General features: G+C 36.4%; 2 protein-coding genes across 3 annotated transcripts; one reads left to right on the top strand and one right to left on the bottom strand.

The window, feature by feature from the left end:
- Positions 1-3,750: 3,750 nt before the first annotated feature.
- LOC132191473 (BEL1-like homeodomain protein 1) lies at positions 3,751-8,072 on the top strand. 2 transcript variants are annotated; one of them, XM_059606500.1, is made up of 7 exons: positions 3,751-3,965; positions 4,447-4,491; positions 4,778-4,909; positions 5,005-5,828; positions 6,113-6,486; positions 6,592-6,652; positions 6,913-8,072. In XM_059606500.1, exons 4-7 carry the CDS (start codon positions 5,049-5,051, stop codon positions 7,762-7,764), a joined length of 2,067 nt encoding a protein of 688 aa, XP_059462483.1. In that variant the 5' UTR covers positions 3,751-3,965; positions 4,447-4,491; positions 4,778-4,909; positions 5,005-5,048; the 3' UTR covers positions 7,765-8,072. The 2 variants fall into 2 exon arrangements, with proteins under 2 accessions (XP_059462483.1, XP_059462482.1); XM_059606499.1 differs by lacking the exon at positions 3,751-3,965 and adding an exon at positions 4,153-4,294.
- A 1,233-nt stretch (positions 8,073-9,305) lies between these two features.
- LOC132192055 (BTB/POZ domain-containing protein At3g05675-like) lies at positions 9,306-14,841 on the bottom strand. The gene is made up of 3 exons (XM_059607247.1): positions 14,752-14,841; positions 11,332-11,396; positions 9,306-10,968 (listed from the first exon to the last, which is right to left on the bottom strand). Exons 2-3 carry the CDS (start codon positions 11,341-11,343, stop codon positions 9,637-9,639), a joined length of 1,344 nt encoding a protein of 447 aa, XP_059463230.1. The 5' UTR covers positions 11,344-11,396; positions 14,752-14,841; the 3' UTR covers positions 9,306-9,636.
- Between the last annotated feature and the right edge of the window lie 971 nt (positions 14,842-15,812).

The following is a 15,812-nucleotide window of genomic DNA, read 5'->3' as shown; positions in this document are numbered from 1 at the left end:
ACACATTAACAAGCCAAGTTTATACAATAAGCAAGAACTAATAATTTTTAACAAAACGTGCAATTTTGATACAAATTCAATACAAAATTGATGAGTTAGAGTTTTGAATAAAGGGGTTCGGGTCAATTTGGGTCGACTTGAATTATTCCGTTTAATAAATGAGTCAATCCCAGATCAATTCGCTTAATTCACAAGTGACCCGCATAACCCGTATAAATTAATTTAATTTTTTACAATTAAAAAAAAAAAAAAAAAAACCTAAAAGGATGAAATTCTTATAAGTGTGTTTTTTAAGTTCATAAATTCATATACATGTCGAAATGAATCGTGTTTTAGTCAATCCAATATAAATTGTTTATTAAATAAGTTATGTGAGTCGTCGTTTATTAAACGAGTTATATGGATCATGTCTTATATATATATATCACCTGTCCCACCTATTTAAATGGGTTGTGTTCAAATTGACTATTCAATTTACCTAAGGCAAATCTAATACGTTAACACGAATTGTTAGCCCCACAATAAGCTTCAAGGGCAAATGCGGTCACGTTATTGGTAATGTTGTTGATTTTTGGCTGTGGCGGGTTGAGGAGAAAGATAGTCACCAAACCAATGGTCAAGATTGAGAATTGTAGGCCCCCTAAACTTACTTTTGCAATAGCCATAGCCCCCACATGAAAACACACACACATCTTGAGAAATTTAAAAGCGAAATTCATATTTCATCATACAAATACAATGATGGTGTTTCTTTATATTTCCTTTAGGAAAGAGAGAGAGAGAGGGGGGTGGGTAGGGTCGGATTAGTGTTGATGATGGTGATCATGATGAAACTGATTTTCAAGTTTTATGGTGATTGATAATGATACACAAGTGGGTTGTGCAATTGATTTCCAAATGCCCCCATCGACTTGGATCATCTTTGCAATCTTTTTTGACACATACATGGGAATTTTTTAAGCAAGAAATCCCAAGCTTTTGAGATAGATAGATATATATGTACGATTCTCTTCACTGGAAGTCATTTTCTGTTGAAAAGAAGCTGGAAATTGTGAAGACGAGACAAGAGGCAACAAGGAAGTCCCATTATAACAATATTGAAATAGATATATAGAGCACAAGAGGGGCCATGCCCACTTACAAACTATATTATATAATCTCTCATATGTACATCAAAGGGGATCACAGAAAGACAGATAGAAGAGAGAGAGAGAGAGAGAGAGAGAGAAAGGGTACAAGAAGGTGGAAGGGAAGCCTGGGGCTTGCTATGATGTGATGTACGTGCGCCACTTATATGTTCCAAATCAACTGATAATACCATTAAGGGGACATCTTAGTACGGCCATGTACAAGTTTGCTATCTCATGAATTCCTAATTAATAATCCTTGCTTCATTCTTCAATAACCTATTAAATTAGTTCAATTTGGTAATACTATTTACTCATTTGTAAATACCTATTTTATCTATCTTCAAGTTGCCTTTTTTAAGCATTTTTTTTATTTGTTTTCTTTATTTTTTTCATGGAATAATAATAATAAACCATAACACCACTCTTGCAAAGTAATTTAGCCACCCTTCTCCGTCCGGCATCACCCCATCCACCTTTCACCAACCATCTTTCTAGCCTCATTGTATAACCCCCCTACCACCCTAAGACAATGAATCCAATCCTAACAAAGGAATGGATTTGGCTTAGAAGCGGTAAAAAAAATTATAACATATGTACGTATTGTAGTTTTTTTAATTGTTCATATTTAATTCAAATTATTTATTTGAAAAAGAGAGAAGTATTAAATTTGGACCGTTGAACCTGATTGGCTACCTCCCTTGTCACCATCCTCCACCTATCACCCATTGTCCACCTGTCACGTAAGTAATGGATAAACAATACCTTTTGTACGTACGTGCTAATCAAAAACTAGAAAATGTTTTTTAAATTATTTTTCAAGGTCTCCATAAAATAAATAAAAGACACTCAAAAATATTTTTACAATTGGATCCGTTTGTTTTGACGTAAAATGTTTTATGTTGGAAAATGATTTTAGATGAAAGCATTTTTCTCTGTTTGAGCTCATACGAAAAATTAGTAGTGGTAATAACCACAATGGCGAGAAGACAGCTGGTGACATTTAGCAACTTCCGCCAGTGGCGAGGAATGAGCTACAAGAAGAAGAAACTCAAAGTCAAAAAATGGTTTATGAAAAAAAAAAACATTTTCATAAACTGTTTTCAATTTGACCAAAATTTTTAACCGTGCCAAATACTAAAAAAAAATTAAAACATTTTCTAAAAAAAGTTTTACATTTAAACAAAGGGAACCTAAATGCCACTTTACAACCAAAAGAACAAAAATAACTATTTAAAAAGTTTTCCCAAACAAACCATTATAAAAGTATAATATACCCCAGAAGGTCAACTTAATTTGAAATCATCGGTATAACCCTTGGATAAATTGACTTGTTGATAAGGGTAGATGAATTAATGGTCATTTAAGCAGAGCCTGAGGCTGTCCAATAATGTACATGTACTTCAGATGAATGAGATGATTAAGCACTCATTCTGTGACAGGAGCTTTTAACAATAGCACTGGCAGTGAAACTCCACTAGGTAGTTAATGTCTGCTCGATAGTTGCCGGAAAAACATTAAAAAAAATAAAAGAAATATATGTGGAGATTTCCAATAGGTTTCGATGAATTATAACATCCTAGGAAGTATGAAAAAATTAATAATAATAATAATAATAGTGATATTGATTTTGAGAGAATGACAGTTGATATATATCACAGAGTTAGAGGCCCATGCACACACAAATTAAATAAACCCCTCGCCAACCACCACCTCCATTGTTTAGCTGATGATGAACATGAATGTGTAGGTTTGAAAAAAAGTACTCCCATTAACATCAGAAACTTTAAAGCTGCTTTGTCACTGCTCATTCTCATGCCATCATTGTTACTGATGTTGATGGAAAACTTATAGTAAACGAAGGTGATATTGGAATAGAAAAATAGGGGATTCATTGTTTGGAGGTGACGATGTCTCTTGTCCTTTCACATGTCAAACCGTTGCAAGCCTTGGGATTGCCTTTTGCATTAGATTAAAAAGGGTTCTTTGCTCTTTTATTTTATCATTTTATTTGTTTTCTTTCGTTTTATGCCTTCGTTTTTTCGCATTCCAGTCAAGTTACTTTATTTTCTTTATATATATATATGTTTATGCTAGCTAGAGGACACTCTTTCATGCTTTCAAAGATGAAAAGTGATCAAAAAAATATTTATACAATAAAAAAAAAAATCCCTTGTATATATATACTTAATTGGTGTAATCAGGACCCATTATATATTTTTGGGAAAATGGATGCTCATGAATACGTATTTGTAGTAGATACATATATATGAATTAGGAAAAATACAAGAAGAAAAAAAATTGTATTCTCATAACTTTTTAAGCATTAAAGTGGGTGTTATGGTGGTTGGTTCTATGTTCCTTAGGAATTTAATTGCTTTATCTTCAAACTCTGGCATCCAACCACAGAAAAATATCAATAAGATGATAAGAAAAAACAAAAATATGAAAAGGACAAGGAGATATTTAATAGTGAATTGAACAAAAGGACCCCTCCACCCCCTCTTGTTTTCCATCATCTTCTTTCCAATTTTCCTTTTCTTTTTCTCTTTTACTTATTTATTTATTTATTTTGCTTATATAATTAAGCTTTGGTGGAAGGAGACGTTTCCTCGTTTTTCAGCTGTTTGTATCTTCTGACACGCTTCGAGATTGCATTTTCATCATATTTTACTACTTTTCATAAACGCAGACACCTCGCTCTCTCTCTTTCTCTCTCTAAAAAGTTCTTTTGTTGCTCATCAAAGGGTGCCTGCCTGCATCAAATGATTTGAAAAGGGAGGAGGGTCAAATCACCAAGAAGTTCCCCCTCCCCTCTTGTTTTTGATCTGTTCGCAGGTACTTCACTCAAAAGCTCATAAAAGAGAGATATATACACCAACACAACATTATATTTTAATTTGATTTTTTTCTTTTTCCTCTCTAATTAAAATGGCCATAAAAATTGTTTGGATAATGAGATGAATATATATATATATATATATATATATATATAGATGGGTATCTTTTTCTCGGCCTTTTAACCCCAATCTCTCTCTCTCTCTCTCTCTCTCTGCCTTTTTAGTTGGGCAGTAGCAGAGATTTGAGTCTGACAGAGAGCTATTCCCTTATATAGACGAATGAATCCTATAGGTAGATTTATAGATAGAGCATGCATATATAGACAGGTGGGTGTGCTTCTTCTCTTTTGATGTTTCCTTCTATGAATTAATTCTCCCCATAACCGTTGGATCTTCTCTCTCTCTCTCTCTCTCTTTCAAATTTTAATGGTTTCTTCTGGGTCATTGTAACCCAAATTCTCCTTTCCTTTCTTGCGCAGAGATGATCATGAAGCACGTGCACACTCGGATTTTCGTCACACCAGGTACCACTGATCTATTATTAACTAATGACTCTCTCTCTCTCTCCATCAATATCTTTACCTCTTTATCTCTCCTCTCTCTCTAGCTTTTTCAGTATATATATATATACCGGTTTACCTTCATATTTTAGTCCCTTTCCTCCTTCCTCTTCTTCTTCTTCTTCTTCTTCTAGATCAGAATTGAGGGAGCTTTAAGCTATAGATTGATGGGTTTGTGCGCAAACTTGTCTGATGATGATCATTACATAATCAATTTTATGAAATTCTTTTTGGTTCTTAATTTCTCCAGGATTTGTCTGAGAAGAAGTACGAGGCCTTCACAGAGTGCTCCATAATCGTCGACAAATTCACCAACCGATTTAATTTCCAGCAGAGTTTTCTTTCATGGGTTGACTCATCTTAATTCCCACATATTCACAAGGTATATATATATATATGTGTGTGTGTGTGTGTGTTCGATCGTGTGTTATCTGGATGTGGAGGGTGACTAATTAACGTGGTCTCTTTTCAATGAAGTAACCCGAAGAAAGAAGATACATATTTTTCCAAAAGAATCTCCGATGGCGACGTACTTTCATGGAAATTCCGAAATCCAAGGAGCCGATGGCTTACAAACCCTCGTGCTCATGAACCCAGGTGGCTACGTCCAATACTCCGACACGCCCCCACCGTCGCATTCCGCAGCCAACAACTTTATGTTTCTCAATTCTGTCGCTGCCGCGGCAGCAAACTCTATGAATCTCCCTCACGCGCCGTCGCCACACACCCAGCAATTTGTGGGGATCCCACTTCCCGCGACGCCCCATGACCCCAATTCACAGTCCATGCACGCCCACCACGACATCTCCGCCTTGCATGGCTTCATCCCACGTGTTCAGTACAATCTCTGGAACTCAATTGACCCCAACGCAGCGGCGCGTGATACCCCACGCGCGCAGCAAGGACTGTCTTTGAGCCTCTCATCACAGCAGCCCGGGTACGGGTCATCTCAGGCTCAAGCGCCGGCTATCTCGGGCGACGATATGCGAATTTCGGCCGGTTCCCCGTCTTCCGTTTCCGGGGTTACCAACGGTGGGATGCGGAGTGTGCTGATGAGCTCTAAGTACCTGAAGGCCGCGCAGGAGCTTCTGGACGAGTTTGTGAATGTCGGTAACGGAATTAAGAGTGAGATACTGAAGAAGGGTGAACGGAGTAAGGTGACTGGAGAATCTTCGGTCGGGGCCAGCGTCGACGGTTCCGTCGGCGGCGAAGGAAGCGGTAAGCGTGCTGCTGAGCTTTCTACCGCCGAGCGCCAGGAAATTCAGATGAAAAAGGCAAAGCTTATTAACATGCTTGATGAGGTATTTTTTTTATGTAAAAAATATGTGAGTTTTGTTTTCCATTTGAATTGGATTTTGATGTTGAGTTTTCATGTTGAGTCTATTATTGTTAAAACTAAACTAATAATAATAGACTTAAAAAATTAAGGTGGCTCGATTTATGCCTACGTCCATATCAAAACTTTTTATTCACTACATAATTCAATTAAATAATATATTTAAGGTTGATAATTAGTTTTGTAAATGAATTCTTTTAATCTGAATTATTTTGTTCATGATGGTGTGTTATATATATATATATGAAGGTGGATCAACGGTACAGGCAGTACCACAACCAGATGCAGATTGTGATCTCGTCATTCGAGCAAGCGGCAGGAATCGGCTCTGCAAGAACATACACAGCCCTTGCGTTACAGACAATCTCAAAGCAATTCCGGTGCTTGAAAGATGCAATAACGGGCCAAATTCGATCAGCAAATAAGAGCTTGGGCGAAGAAGATTGCTTGGGAGGGAAGATTGAAGGCTCAAGACTCAAATATGTCGATCATCAGCTTAGGCAGCAACGAACTCTCCAACAGTTGGGAATGATCCAGCACAATGCTTGGAGACCCCAGAGAGGATTACCTGAAAGATCAGTTTCTGTTCTCCGTGCTTGGCTTTTCGACCACTTTCTCCACCCGTACGCATCTCAGAATTCTCATGTTTTTTCAACCCATTTGAACTTGTTTCTTCAATTCAAAAGCTTTGCTGATTTTTTCATGTAATTATTCAATTTGGATTTCAGATATCCCAAGGACTCAGACAAGCACATGCTTGCAAAGCAGACTGGTCTAACTAGGAGCCAGGTACGTCCCCGTCAAAGTCTATACATCTCTTGGTCTTAGATTGTATTTGTGGCAAAAAATGCAATCTTAAATCAAATTTCAGTAAACGGATGGTTTAAAATGGCCTTTTTTTAAAAAATGGAAGCATGCGTTTCAAAAAACGCAAGATTTTAAAGTCCAAACTACAATTTTGCCAAATGCTTGGATTTTGAAATTGAAAATTCAAGAAGACCCTTATTTTATATGTTGTTTTGGAGTTTAATAGCTTGGACATAACGCAGGTGTCTAATTGGTTCATCAATGCTCGAGTTCGGCTATGGAAGCCAATGGTGGAGGAGATGTATATGGAGGAGCTGAAGGAGCAAGAGCAGAATGGATCAGAAGACAAAACCAGCAAGAGCAATGAAGATTCAGTATCAAAGAACAGTACTGCTCAGCATGAGAAAAGTCCTACTACGGAACATCAAGCCAAAAGCTTCAATTCCAAACATGACAACTCTGCAAACCAGAATAGTGGTCCTGCAACCTCAATTTCCAAAGCTTCAACATCCCCGGTCGGAGGAAATGTTCGGAACCATTCCGGATTCCATCTTATTGGGTCGTCGGAATTGGAGGGGATCACACAAGGAAGTCCCAAGAAACCGAGGAGCAATGAGATGCTGCATTCTCCAAGCAGTGTGCCATCAATAAGCTGCATGGATATCAAGCCTAATGCAGCAAACAACGAGCAAATTTCTATGAAATTCGGTGACATTGAGAGGCAGAGCAGAGATGGGTACTCTTTCATGGGGAGCCAAACGAACTTCACTGGAGGTTTTGGGCAATACCCAATTGGGGAAATTGGAAGGTTTGATGCTGAGCAGTTTGCAGCACCAAGGTTTTCCGGCAATGGCGTCTCTCTCACTCTTGGTCTTCCCCACTGTGAAAACCTCTCATTGTCAGGAACCCATCACACATTTCTCCCGAACCAAAACATTCAATTGGGAAGAAGAGTAGACCACATGGGTGAAGCAGATGAGTTCGGTGGCATAAGCACTTCCAACACTCACTCTTCAGCTGCATATGAAAACATCAACAATATTCAGAACCCAAAGAGGTTTGCAGCACAATTGTTGCCTGACTTTGTCGCCTAAATAAGAACATGATCAACAGATTCATGGTTTAAGGGTATCTTTCACATTTCCTTCCTGCTCCCTCTAATACTAGAGAGCAAGGAAAATGCATGCATGGTAGTGTAAAGAAAGAAGAAAATTTACTTACTTTTTAGTATAGGTTTATACTTGGAATAGAACCATTTGAGTTCTTAGCTTAGGATTTGAGAGCATATGGTTGAGGATTGTATATTATTTTTGTTAGTTTTGGAGGTGGATAGATGGATTTATCATGTCATAAAATTAGTTATCTGGTGGGTATACCAATAATATTAATGATTGTAAGTACATATATATATGCCCTTGTGATGAATGTGTATGATCCATGGAATCAAGGAGCCAATTTTCTTCTAGGGTTCTCAAAAGAAAGAATATGGAACCCTATATGTAACAAAATAATATTATGAATTTATAGACACAAAATGCAGATGCCTATTGCCAATAACTATAATTATCATACAAATTTATATATATATATATATATATGGAGTATTTCAACGGGGATAAAGTTTTTTGTCCAAATTAGTTTTAATCTAGTTTATTAAATTGACATATGCTTTTAGAGCACATGATTCTCAAATGCATGGAAGAATTATCACATACTTTGTTAATCCTATTTAAAACCCATCTTAAAAAAACTCTCCCAACTTATTTTGAAAAAAAAAAAAAAAACACTTCAATTTTTGGGCTAAAAGATAAATAAATGATACATAAATTGTGAGATTGTTTTACGGGTTAGGATACTGGAATCTTTGTAATACCATTCTTATTTTTGTTTTGTTTTTTTGTTTTTTTATTTTTTTATTTTTTTCCTTAAGCCTCTTTGTAGGACTTTAACTACAATATGTAACTGCCAAGAAGAAATTTTCCACTTAAGCTTTTTCTTTTGGTTTAAATATATATAATCTTTTGGTTTAGTCATGCACGAGCCTTGGACTAAATTTAGTAGCACTAGTGGCTGGTGAGAGAGGACAATAAACTAATGATGATGGGACTCATAATTTATAATTATTTCAGAGACTGCGGAAAGAAGCTTTCAAAAACATTTTTCCAGCGGAGAAGTCCGCATATTAGCATTTGTTTTTACAGAGGAAAGAATACCAAAAACCATATCCTCAAACAATCTACGCTACTTGGATTAACGAAAACACATGACATTCTCCATGGAAAAAAGGACAAAAGCAAGACAAAATATGAGCACGATGGACGGATAAGGATCTTTTATATGTCCAAATTGCTAACAGTTTAAAGAGATAATGTGAGAAGTCCCATATAAAACCATTTGCTTAAATAAATTTTGAGCTGCACGACCACCAAATTATTAACAATTGGAATAATTAATTGCCAGAGATTTCAATCCGAACATGATGCGCTTATTCAGGAGACCAGAATCCAGAACCATACATTTTTCTATAGGCCCAAATTAGACGGAAAACATTTGCTGTTCAGGGGACAGGCTTCATTAAAGTATCTGAGCTTTCAAATCATCCCCATCAGATGTTATCCATTAGCTGTTCTTAAAATAAGCAAAACAAGGACCTCATGCTCATTAGTCATAGCATAAAAGCATATTAAACTAATTGTCCTATATGATAAAACTGGTCTAAGTAAATTTGACAGTATGATTTCAGTTCTTCCACAAAATCAAAAACTTGAATGTGACTAATTTTACAATTGAACAAGCCCTACATCACATGATTATAACACCCCTAAAACTATACATTCAACAAGGAATTCAAAGCAAGAAAATTTTCCTTCTAAACCATTCTCTGATTTGTTTTAGGATAATTTTTCTCTCTAGATGCCTTGATTGCTAAAGGGTGTGTACTGTACGGATAAAAATATGCAAAAACGTTAGTGTGTGTTGGTCGTACCATGATCTCCCACTACCAATGATAGCCTTCTCCTGGCAACCTTGAACCTATAACACCACACCTCAAATGCCACAGTCAGGTCTGGATACTGAATATGCTCATTTCCTAGCCATTCAGTTAATATCTCTGCCTGATTCTCAGACGGCAAGGCAACAATTATTGAAACCAATGTGGATTCCAAGTATTGCCACAGCTCGCCACCTATTTTAATTGCCAGAGCATTGTCACCGTCTCCATCACCGTCACTGTTAGTTATGACAGAATCAATAAAAGGTTTTGTAACCCTCACGAATGGAAGCCACACCTTCACTGCATGAAGCCGTTTCTCAGTTGGCAATATAACAGTGCCACACCCTATTGCCTCCCAAACTCTGGCTACAGCTACAATAACATGGATCCTTGTCTCAGTAATTTCAGTTTTATCAGCAATTGGACTTACTTGCTCAACAAATTTGACTATCTTATCTGATGCATCAATCCAGTTGTTGACAAATTCGCTCATAATTTCCAGCTCATCCAATATCTGACAAGCCCATATCAAATCAGAGAGATAGGATTGAAATGACATTATTCCAGGCCCACAAACCGATTCTACAGGTTCACGCAACAAAGCTTCTAATAGATTGTTGAATCTGGACAATAGCCTCTTTACGCATTCTTTCACCTCCAATTTTATCTCATCATCAGCAGTTAATAGAGGGGCATCGCCATCTTCAGTTATCATGTACTTAAGCTGCTTCTGTGCTGAAATTTTCACATAATTCATTGGTGGAGGGGACGATGTGGCAAATTGGAGGCCTGAGAGAAAAACCCCCATGATAGCTGATGGATTGATCGGTTGGAGCCGGGCAAGAATGGGCTCTGTTTGTAATCCCATGCGTGGTATGATTCTTAGAATTTCCTCCTCCTCAGCGTCTTCCCACGGGACAGCTTCCAAGTACTTCACACAAGCAGTAACAATTTGTGGGCACCCAAGCTTGACAGCCACCTGCAGTATGCCAAGGGCATTTCTAACACCATGCCACATTTCATCCATTGAGCCATCTATGACAGCATAGAGAAGGCGTACAACATTGACATAGTAGTCAAAGTCAGGTTCATGACAGTAAACCTCAACACAGTTGCGGGAATCAAGAACCTGACACGTTGGCCAATTCTCAGAGAGGCGGTCAGCAAAATACTTGCTTTTTTCTATGAGTATGTGGGAATGACAGTATATCCAGTCATCTCGGCCATCCTGTGTTCGTAGTCTCACAACTACATCACTGGCTGACCGGTCACCAATCTTGCCAGGAACCCGTGTTTCATTATCCTGAGAGCAAGGGAAGATACGAGGTACAAAAGAATGGGCAACTGAGTAGTTTGTGGGCACCCGTGGAGGTCAAAAGACACATTTTGAATAAGACGGCATTAACTTAGTGAGTTAAACTCCAAGTGGGCCATATTATAAACAAAACAAAGTAATGTTCGTAAAAGTTGATTGTGGTACTGGACCAAAACAATGACAGTACTAAAACAACAGTGAAATGTTTCAGTTAGAGTGTTATTAAAAATTATACAGCCAAGGGCCTAAAAGAAAGAAAGTTTTGGCAGTCTATTATTTAATAATGGTACAACAAAGTGACATGATTACAAAATGATAAAATAATGAAAAAAAGCAAGTGGATAAACTTACAGGAGAGACCATTGAAGCAATGGGTACCTAAGAGTATAATCTTTTATGCATTAACATTACGGCACCTGTACCACAAAGAAGAATATACATGAAAAATCAATATGATTTTAGAATTACAAACACGTTATTGGCAAAAGCAGCAGCTACAGAACGACAAGACACATCAAAATCTTGAAATAATCGTTTCTAATATAATCCAAGATAATCCACGATAATCAAAACAGACCTCACGAGTGACCCAGAAGAATGTCACGTACAGAGGTCTAAAAGTTCTTTTCAATTCTAAAATTCCTGCATTTGCTATGTTTCCACCTGACAGATACCTATAGGAGGTTTTGTTATGTTTCAAATATAATAGTTCCAATGGATAGTGAAGTTGTAACATGCAGCCTAAGTGTATTTGTTAAAGCGTCCAATCCAAAAACTTAACCTAGTAGGTGGAGAGGTCCAAAAGGTATATATTTCCATGAACCCGTATACAGCCAACCAATGTGGGATTCCTTAATATAAACAATCAAGCAGCAGAAATTTGGACTTGCACAGCGAATGGAAGATAGGTGTTAAAACCTTCAGAATGATCTTGAATTTCTCCAGGTTTTCTTTACACATCATAACACCATATAAGGAATAAAAATACGTAAGAAAATACTATTCTACGCTTAATGATAAAATGAAACTATATTAAACTGGGGAATAATGTTGGACTAACATTAAACTACATTTAGCTTCTGAACTAGATTGAGAAACAACATTTTGCTTCCTACTTCTCCAAGATATGAGGGAGTCTTTTAAAAAGATAAAAAAATAAAAATAAAAAATAAAAAAAAAGTCTTGTAGTAGAGCATGTAATATGCATGCAACTCAAAATTAGGAGAAGAATGAAATAACAACGCACAGAACAAGGTGTCACTAAGATACTGTAGAATACAAACAGCCCAATGCAATGATGTAGGGGCAACATAAAGAATATTGGGCCTGGCAACTATAAGATACGCAAGACAGGCTATGATTTGCCAACATAAAGTGGGATTCTACGACGAAACTCTATCAGTAACTCAAAGCTTAACATTAAGTTTAGGAGGTGTATCACTAACATGTTTTCATAAAATAAACAAGCATGATTAGTGATCTCACTAGCATATAGAGTTTCTTTTTTTCTTTTTTCTTTTTTTTTTAAAAAAAAAAGAATTTGAGTACCTGACCCACTCATTTGAACCAACCAAAATCAGCTGGGTTCCAAGCATGTTGGGTTGGCGGTCGGAAAAAAAACCCTAAGATGGATCGGTTTGGAAGTTGGTTTTATAAGGCTAGGAAAGATGTTGGTTCAAGTGATGTATCCCCCACCAAAAAAAAAAAAAAAAAAAAAGAAAAAAGAAAAGAAGTGACGTATCTCAACTTTATGCCCAATAGTAATGATCATATGGTCTATATACATAAACCACAAAATCAAACCATGCTTTGACAGGGAGTAAAAGAGAGTTGAGTCATGCAAAATTTTAGAAAAGCCAATTTATTGCATCATACGACTAAACTCCTCAATCCAAGCTCACGGTGCTTCTTTGAGACCGTACAAAGAACAACTACAGTCTACAAAACTAGTTAGAAGCACAAGAAAATCAAGGAGGCTGCATGTATACTTCTTGGAGATCACCATTAAAAAAACATTTGTAATATTCATTTGATATGATAGCCCTTTGCGGGAGGCAGCAACCGAAATTAAGGTACAAACTGATGTCATTCAGGCAACAGGAGCAAAAATGTCTACATAATCAAATCCATACTCCAGAGTATAGACTTTCTCCAACTGAATGAGCTTTGTAGCACTCAATAGATCGATCAGAGCATGTTTTCTAAAAGAGCATCTAGTTCTTCAACCATAGCCTTTTTCCAATGAGGTATAGAAGCTGCCTCTTGAGAGCAAGGCTCATGAGGAGGATGAATAGATGCCAAAAATGACTGATATGAAGATGAAAAGCAAGTCTTATAATCCTTGGGCAAAGTCGGGGGATTGAAGATTGAGAAGGATACCTAGATTCAGTAGGAGGAGGTCAAAGGAGGGATAGTAAGAGAGACAGTTTGAGATAGGGCCCCTTGCAAGGAGGCAGATTCAGGTTGTAAATTAGTTTGAGAGACAAATGGAAAAGGAGCAATGTCTTCAAATACAGAGATATCAGAACATGGATCATGAAGTGGGACAGAAGGAAGATGAGGAACGGACTCTACCATGACAGGAGACTTGATTTATGGAGAAGTAGATGAAATAGGGGATTGCTTAACATATTTTATCATTACGCTATATTCTTCTTCAAATCTACATTCAAAGTGTCTCTCTAAGGCTAAGATTAATCTAAAATTTTACATCAATACCAAAAGTGATACACTCTTTAATGAACAAAAATAATAATAATAAAGGAAAGAAAGAAAGGAGGTTAACTTGCATGTTATAACACAATCAAGTGTCTACAAAGGATTTGTTGAGCATGTATAATTTTTTTTTTTCCTGTTCTGTTTTTGGGTAAGAAAGAAACTAAGGATCCAACCCCAGCAGAGCTACACACACATAAAATAAACTAGTCTCTATCTCTAAGAAATCCCCCGGAAACTCGTGTTCAGAACTTTAGTTTCTTTCATGAGATGCCATATTCTAGCAAAGGAACCAGCAGCTTGTTTTTTCTCTCCATAGACATAAGAAACCATAGCCTTCAAATTTTCTTCTTGACTAATATTCTGACAATCTAAAATTAGACTAATTTTCCAAGCAATATTCTGTTTTCTTCAGTTACAATTAAATAAGAATATTTGCATCCCCTTCAATATGTGATTGCCTACAACTTCTCTAGTAGCTGATAAAAGACGATTTCTGGGGCCATAGCTTCTACGAAGCTAAAGGAACTGAAAAGTTTTTAAAGAACACATGTAATGTACCGGGGCTCTGTTAGAACACTATACAAGCAGATGGATGCACCAAAAACAACAAATTTTATGCAACAATTGATTGGATTAAGCAAGTGGGTGAAGGGCAAATGAAGTAGTTTCAGGGCACACATTTCGGCCTTTACTTATAAAACCCAGATTTCCTATTATCTTCTGAGTGCACCATTCACCAAAATAATCTTGCTTTTTTCCAAATTCTCAAGCTTTATAAGCAACTTCTGGAGGCAGTAATTATAGAACGCAATCACATTCTGGGCACAATAAGCAATATGGCACTAAACAATATGTATGACACAAAAAACGCTGAAATTCATCCATTGTATAATAGAAAACAAGTACTTGAAGAACAATTGGAAGCCAAAATCAACCAGAAGCGAAGCTCAAAGTGAAGCGAAAGATAGCTGCTTTTCCAAAACTGAATAAAGAATACAAGAAAGGAAAAAAGAAAACAAATCAAAAACCCAGTTAGAAAGAGAGAATCGGTACCTCATATTTATTTTCAATCTTTTTCGTTTCTTGAAGAGAAGCTCATTTATATTTCGCATGAGCAAAGCACCCCAGAAAGCTCTTTCTCTCCCGGCGGGTGAGGGTGAAGTGGGTTACAATGAGCTTTTTAGTTGTTTTATTTGCTGGTGAACGTATTGTTACCAAAAGTTGGGCCAAGATGGAGAAAGAGCCGTATTGCCTCTTATACGGTCCTGAAAACGTTGGTCCCCCAATAACCCAAGCCCAACATGCTCTTTTTTATATTCAAAGAAGAAAAGAGGGCTCAAACCCAATTTGCTTGGGTTTAAAAAAATAGAGAAATAGTATTATTAAGGGAAAAGTAAACTTTACCCCCAAAGTTTTTGGCGATTTTCAATTCGACCTTTAATATTTTAATTTTTGCAATGTACCCTTCAAACTTTCAAATTTTTGCAATTCGACCAATTTATCCCAAAATTCCCATATTGCCCCTAATTTTTTATTTTTTATAAAAAAAATTTAAAAAAAAATTCAGGGTGGCTGGCCATCTGGCCATTTAAAAAAAAAAAAAACAAAAAAAAAATAAAAATAGAGGCAATATGAAAATTTTGAGATAAAATTGGTCGAATTGCAAAAATTTGAAAGTTTAAGGGGTGTACTACAAAAATTAAAACATTGGAGGTCAAATTGAAAAGTGGCTCAAACTTTAATGGGGTAAAGTGTAATTTTTCCTATTATTAAATATGTGCGGTTGAAAAACTAAAGACAAATCTACTGTATTTTTTTTAAAGCACCTAAACGTGTTGCATTAATCTTCTCAAAATTGAAATTGATAATCACTATTACTTTTCATTTTCCATTCGTCACTTATATTTATTTATTTTTTGTTTTTATTTCATAATAAATCTTATGAAATTGTGACACGTCATTTGAGAATCGACTTTTAAAAACAAATTTTAAGAAGTGTAGCACTTCTCATCCACTGGTATGATGGACAAGATACCGATTTGTTACCACAAAGTACCGAGTTATAACCACAATTGTTTTAAAATATTAACTAAATAATTAAATTTATTATTTTT

The sequence above is a fragment of the Corylus avellana genome, chromosome ca9 (assembly GCF_901000735.1).
Source record: "Corylus avellana chromosome ca9, CavTom2PMs-1.0".
NCBI classification, from domain to species: domain Eukaryota; kingdom Viridiplantae; phylum Streptophyta; class Magnoliopsida; order Fagales; family Betulaceae; genus Corylus; species Corylus avellana.
This window is presented reverse-complemented; position numbering and strand designations above follow the sequence as displayed.

What these genes read in the sequence shown, in the direction of transcription:
- LOC132191473 (XM_059606500.1), top strand. Translation starts at nt 5,049, where the DNA reads ATGGCGACGTACTTTCATGGAAATTCCGAAATCCAAGGAGCCGATGGC. An exon ending in TTCGACCACTTTCTCCACCC is followed by an intron (nt 6,487 to 6,591) that starts GTACGCATCTCA and finishes TTTGGATTTCAG; the next exon opens with ATATCCCAAGGACTCAGACA. An exon ending in CTGGTCTAACTAGGAGCCAG is followed by an intron (nt 6,653 to 6,912) that starts GTACGTCCCCGT and finishes GACATAACGCAG; the next exon opens with GTGTCTAATTGGTTCATCAA.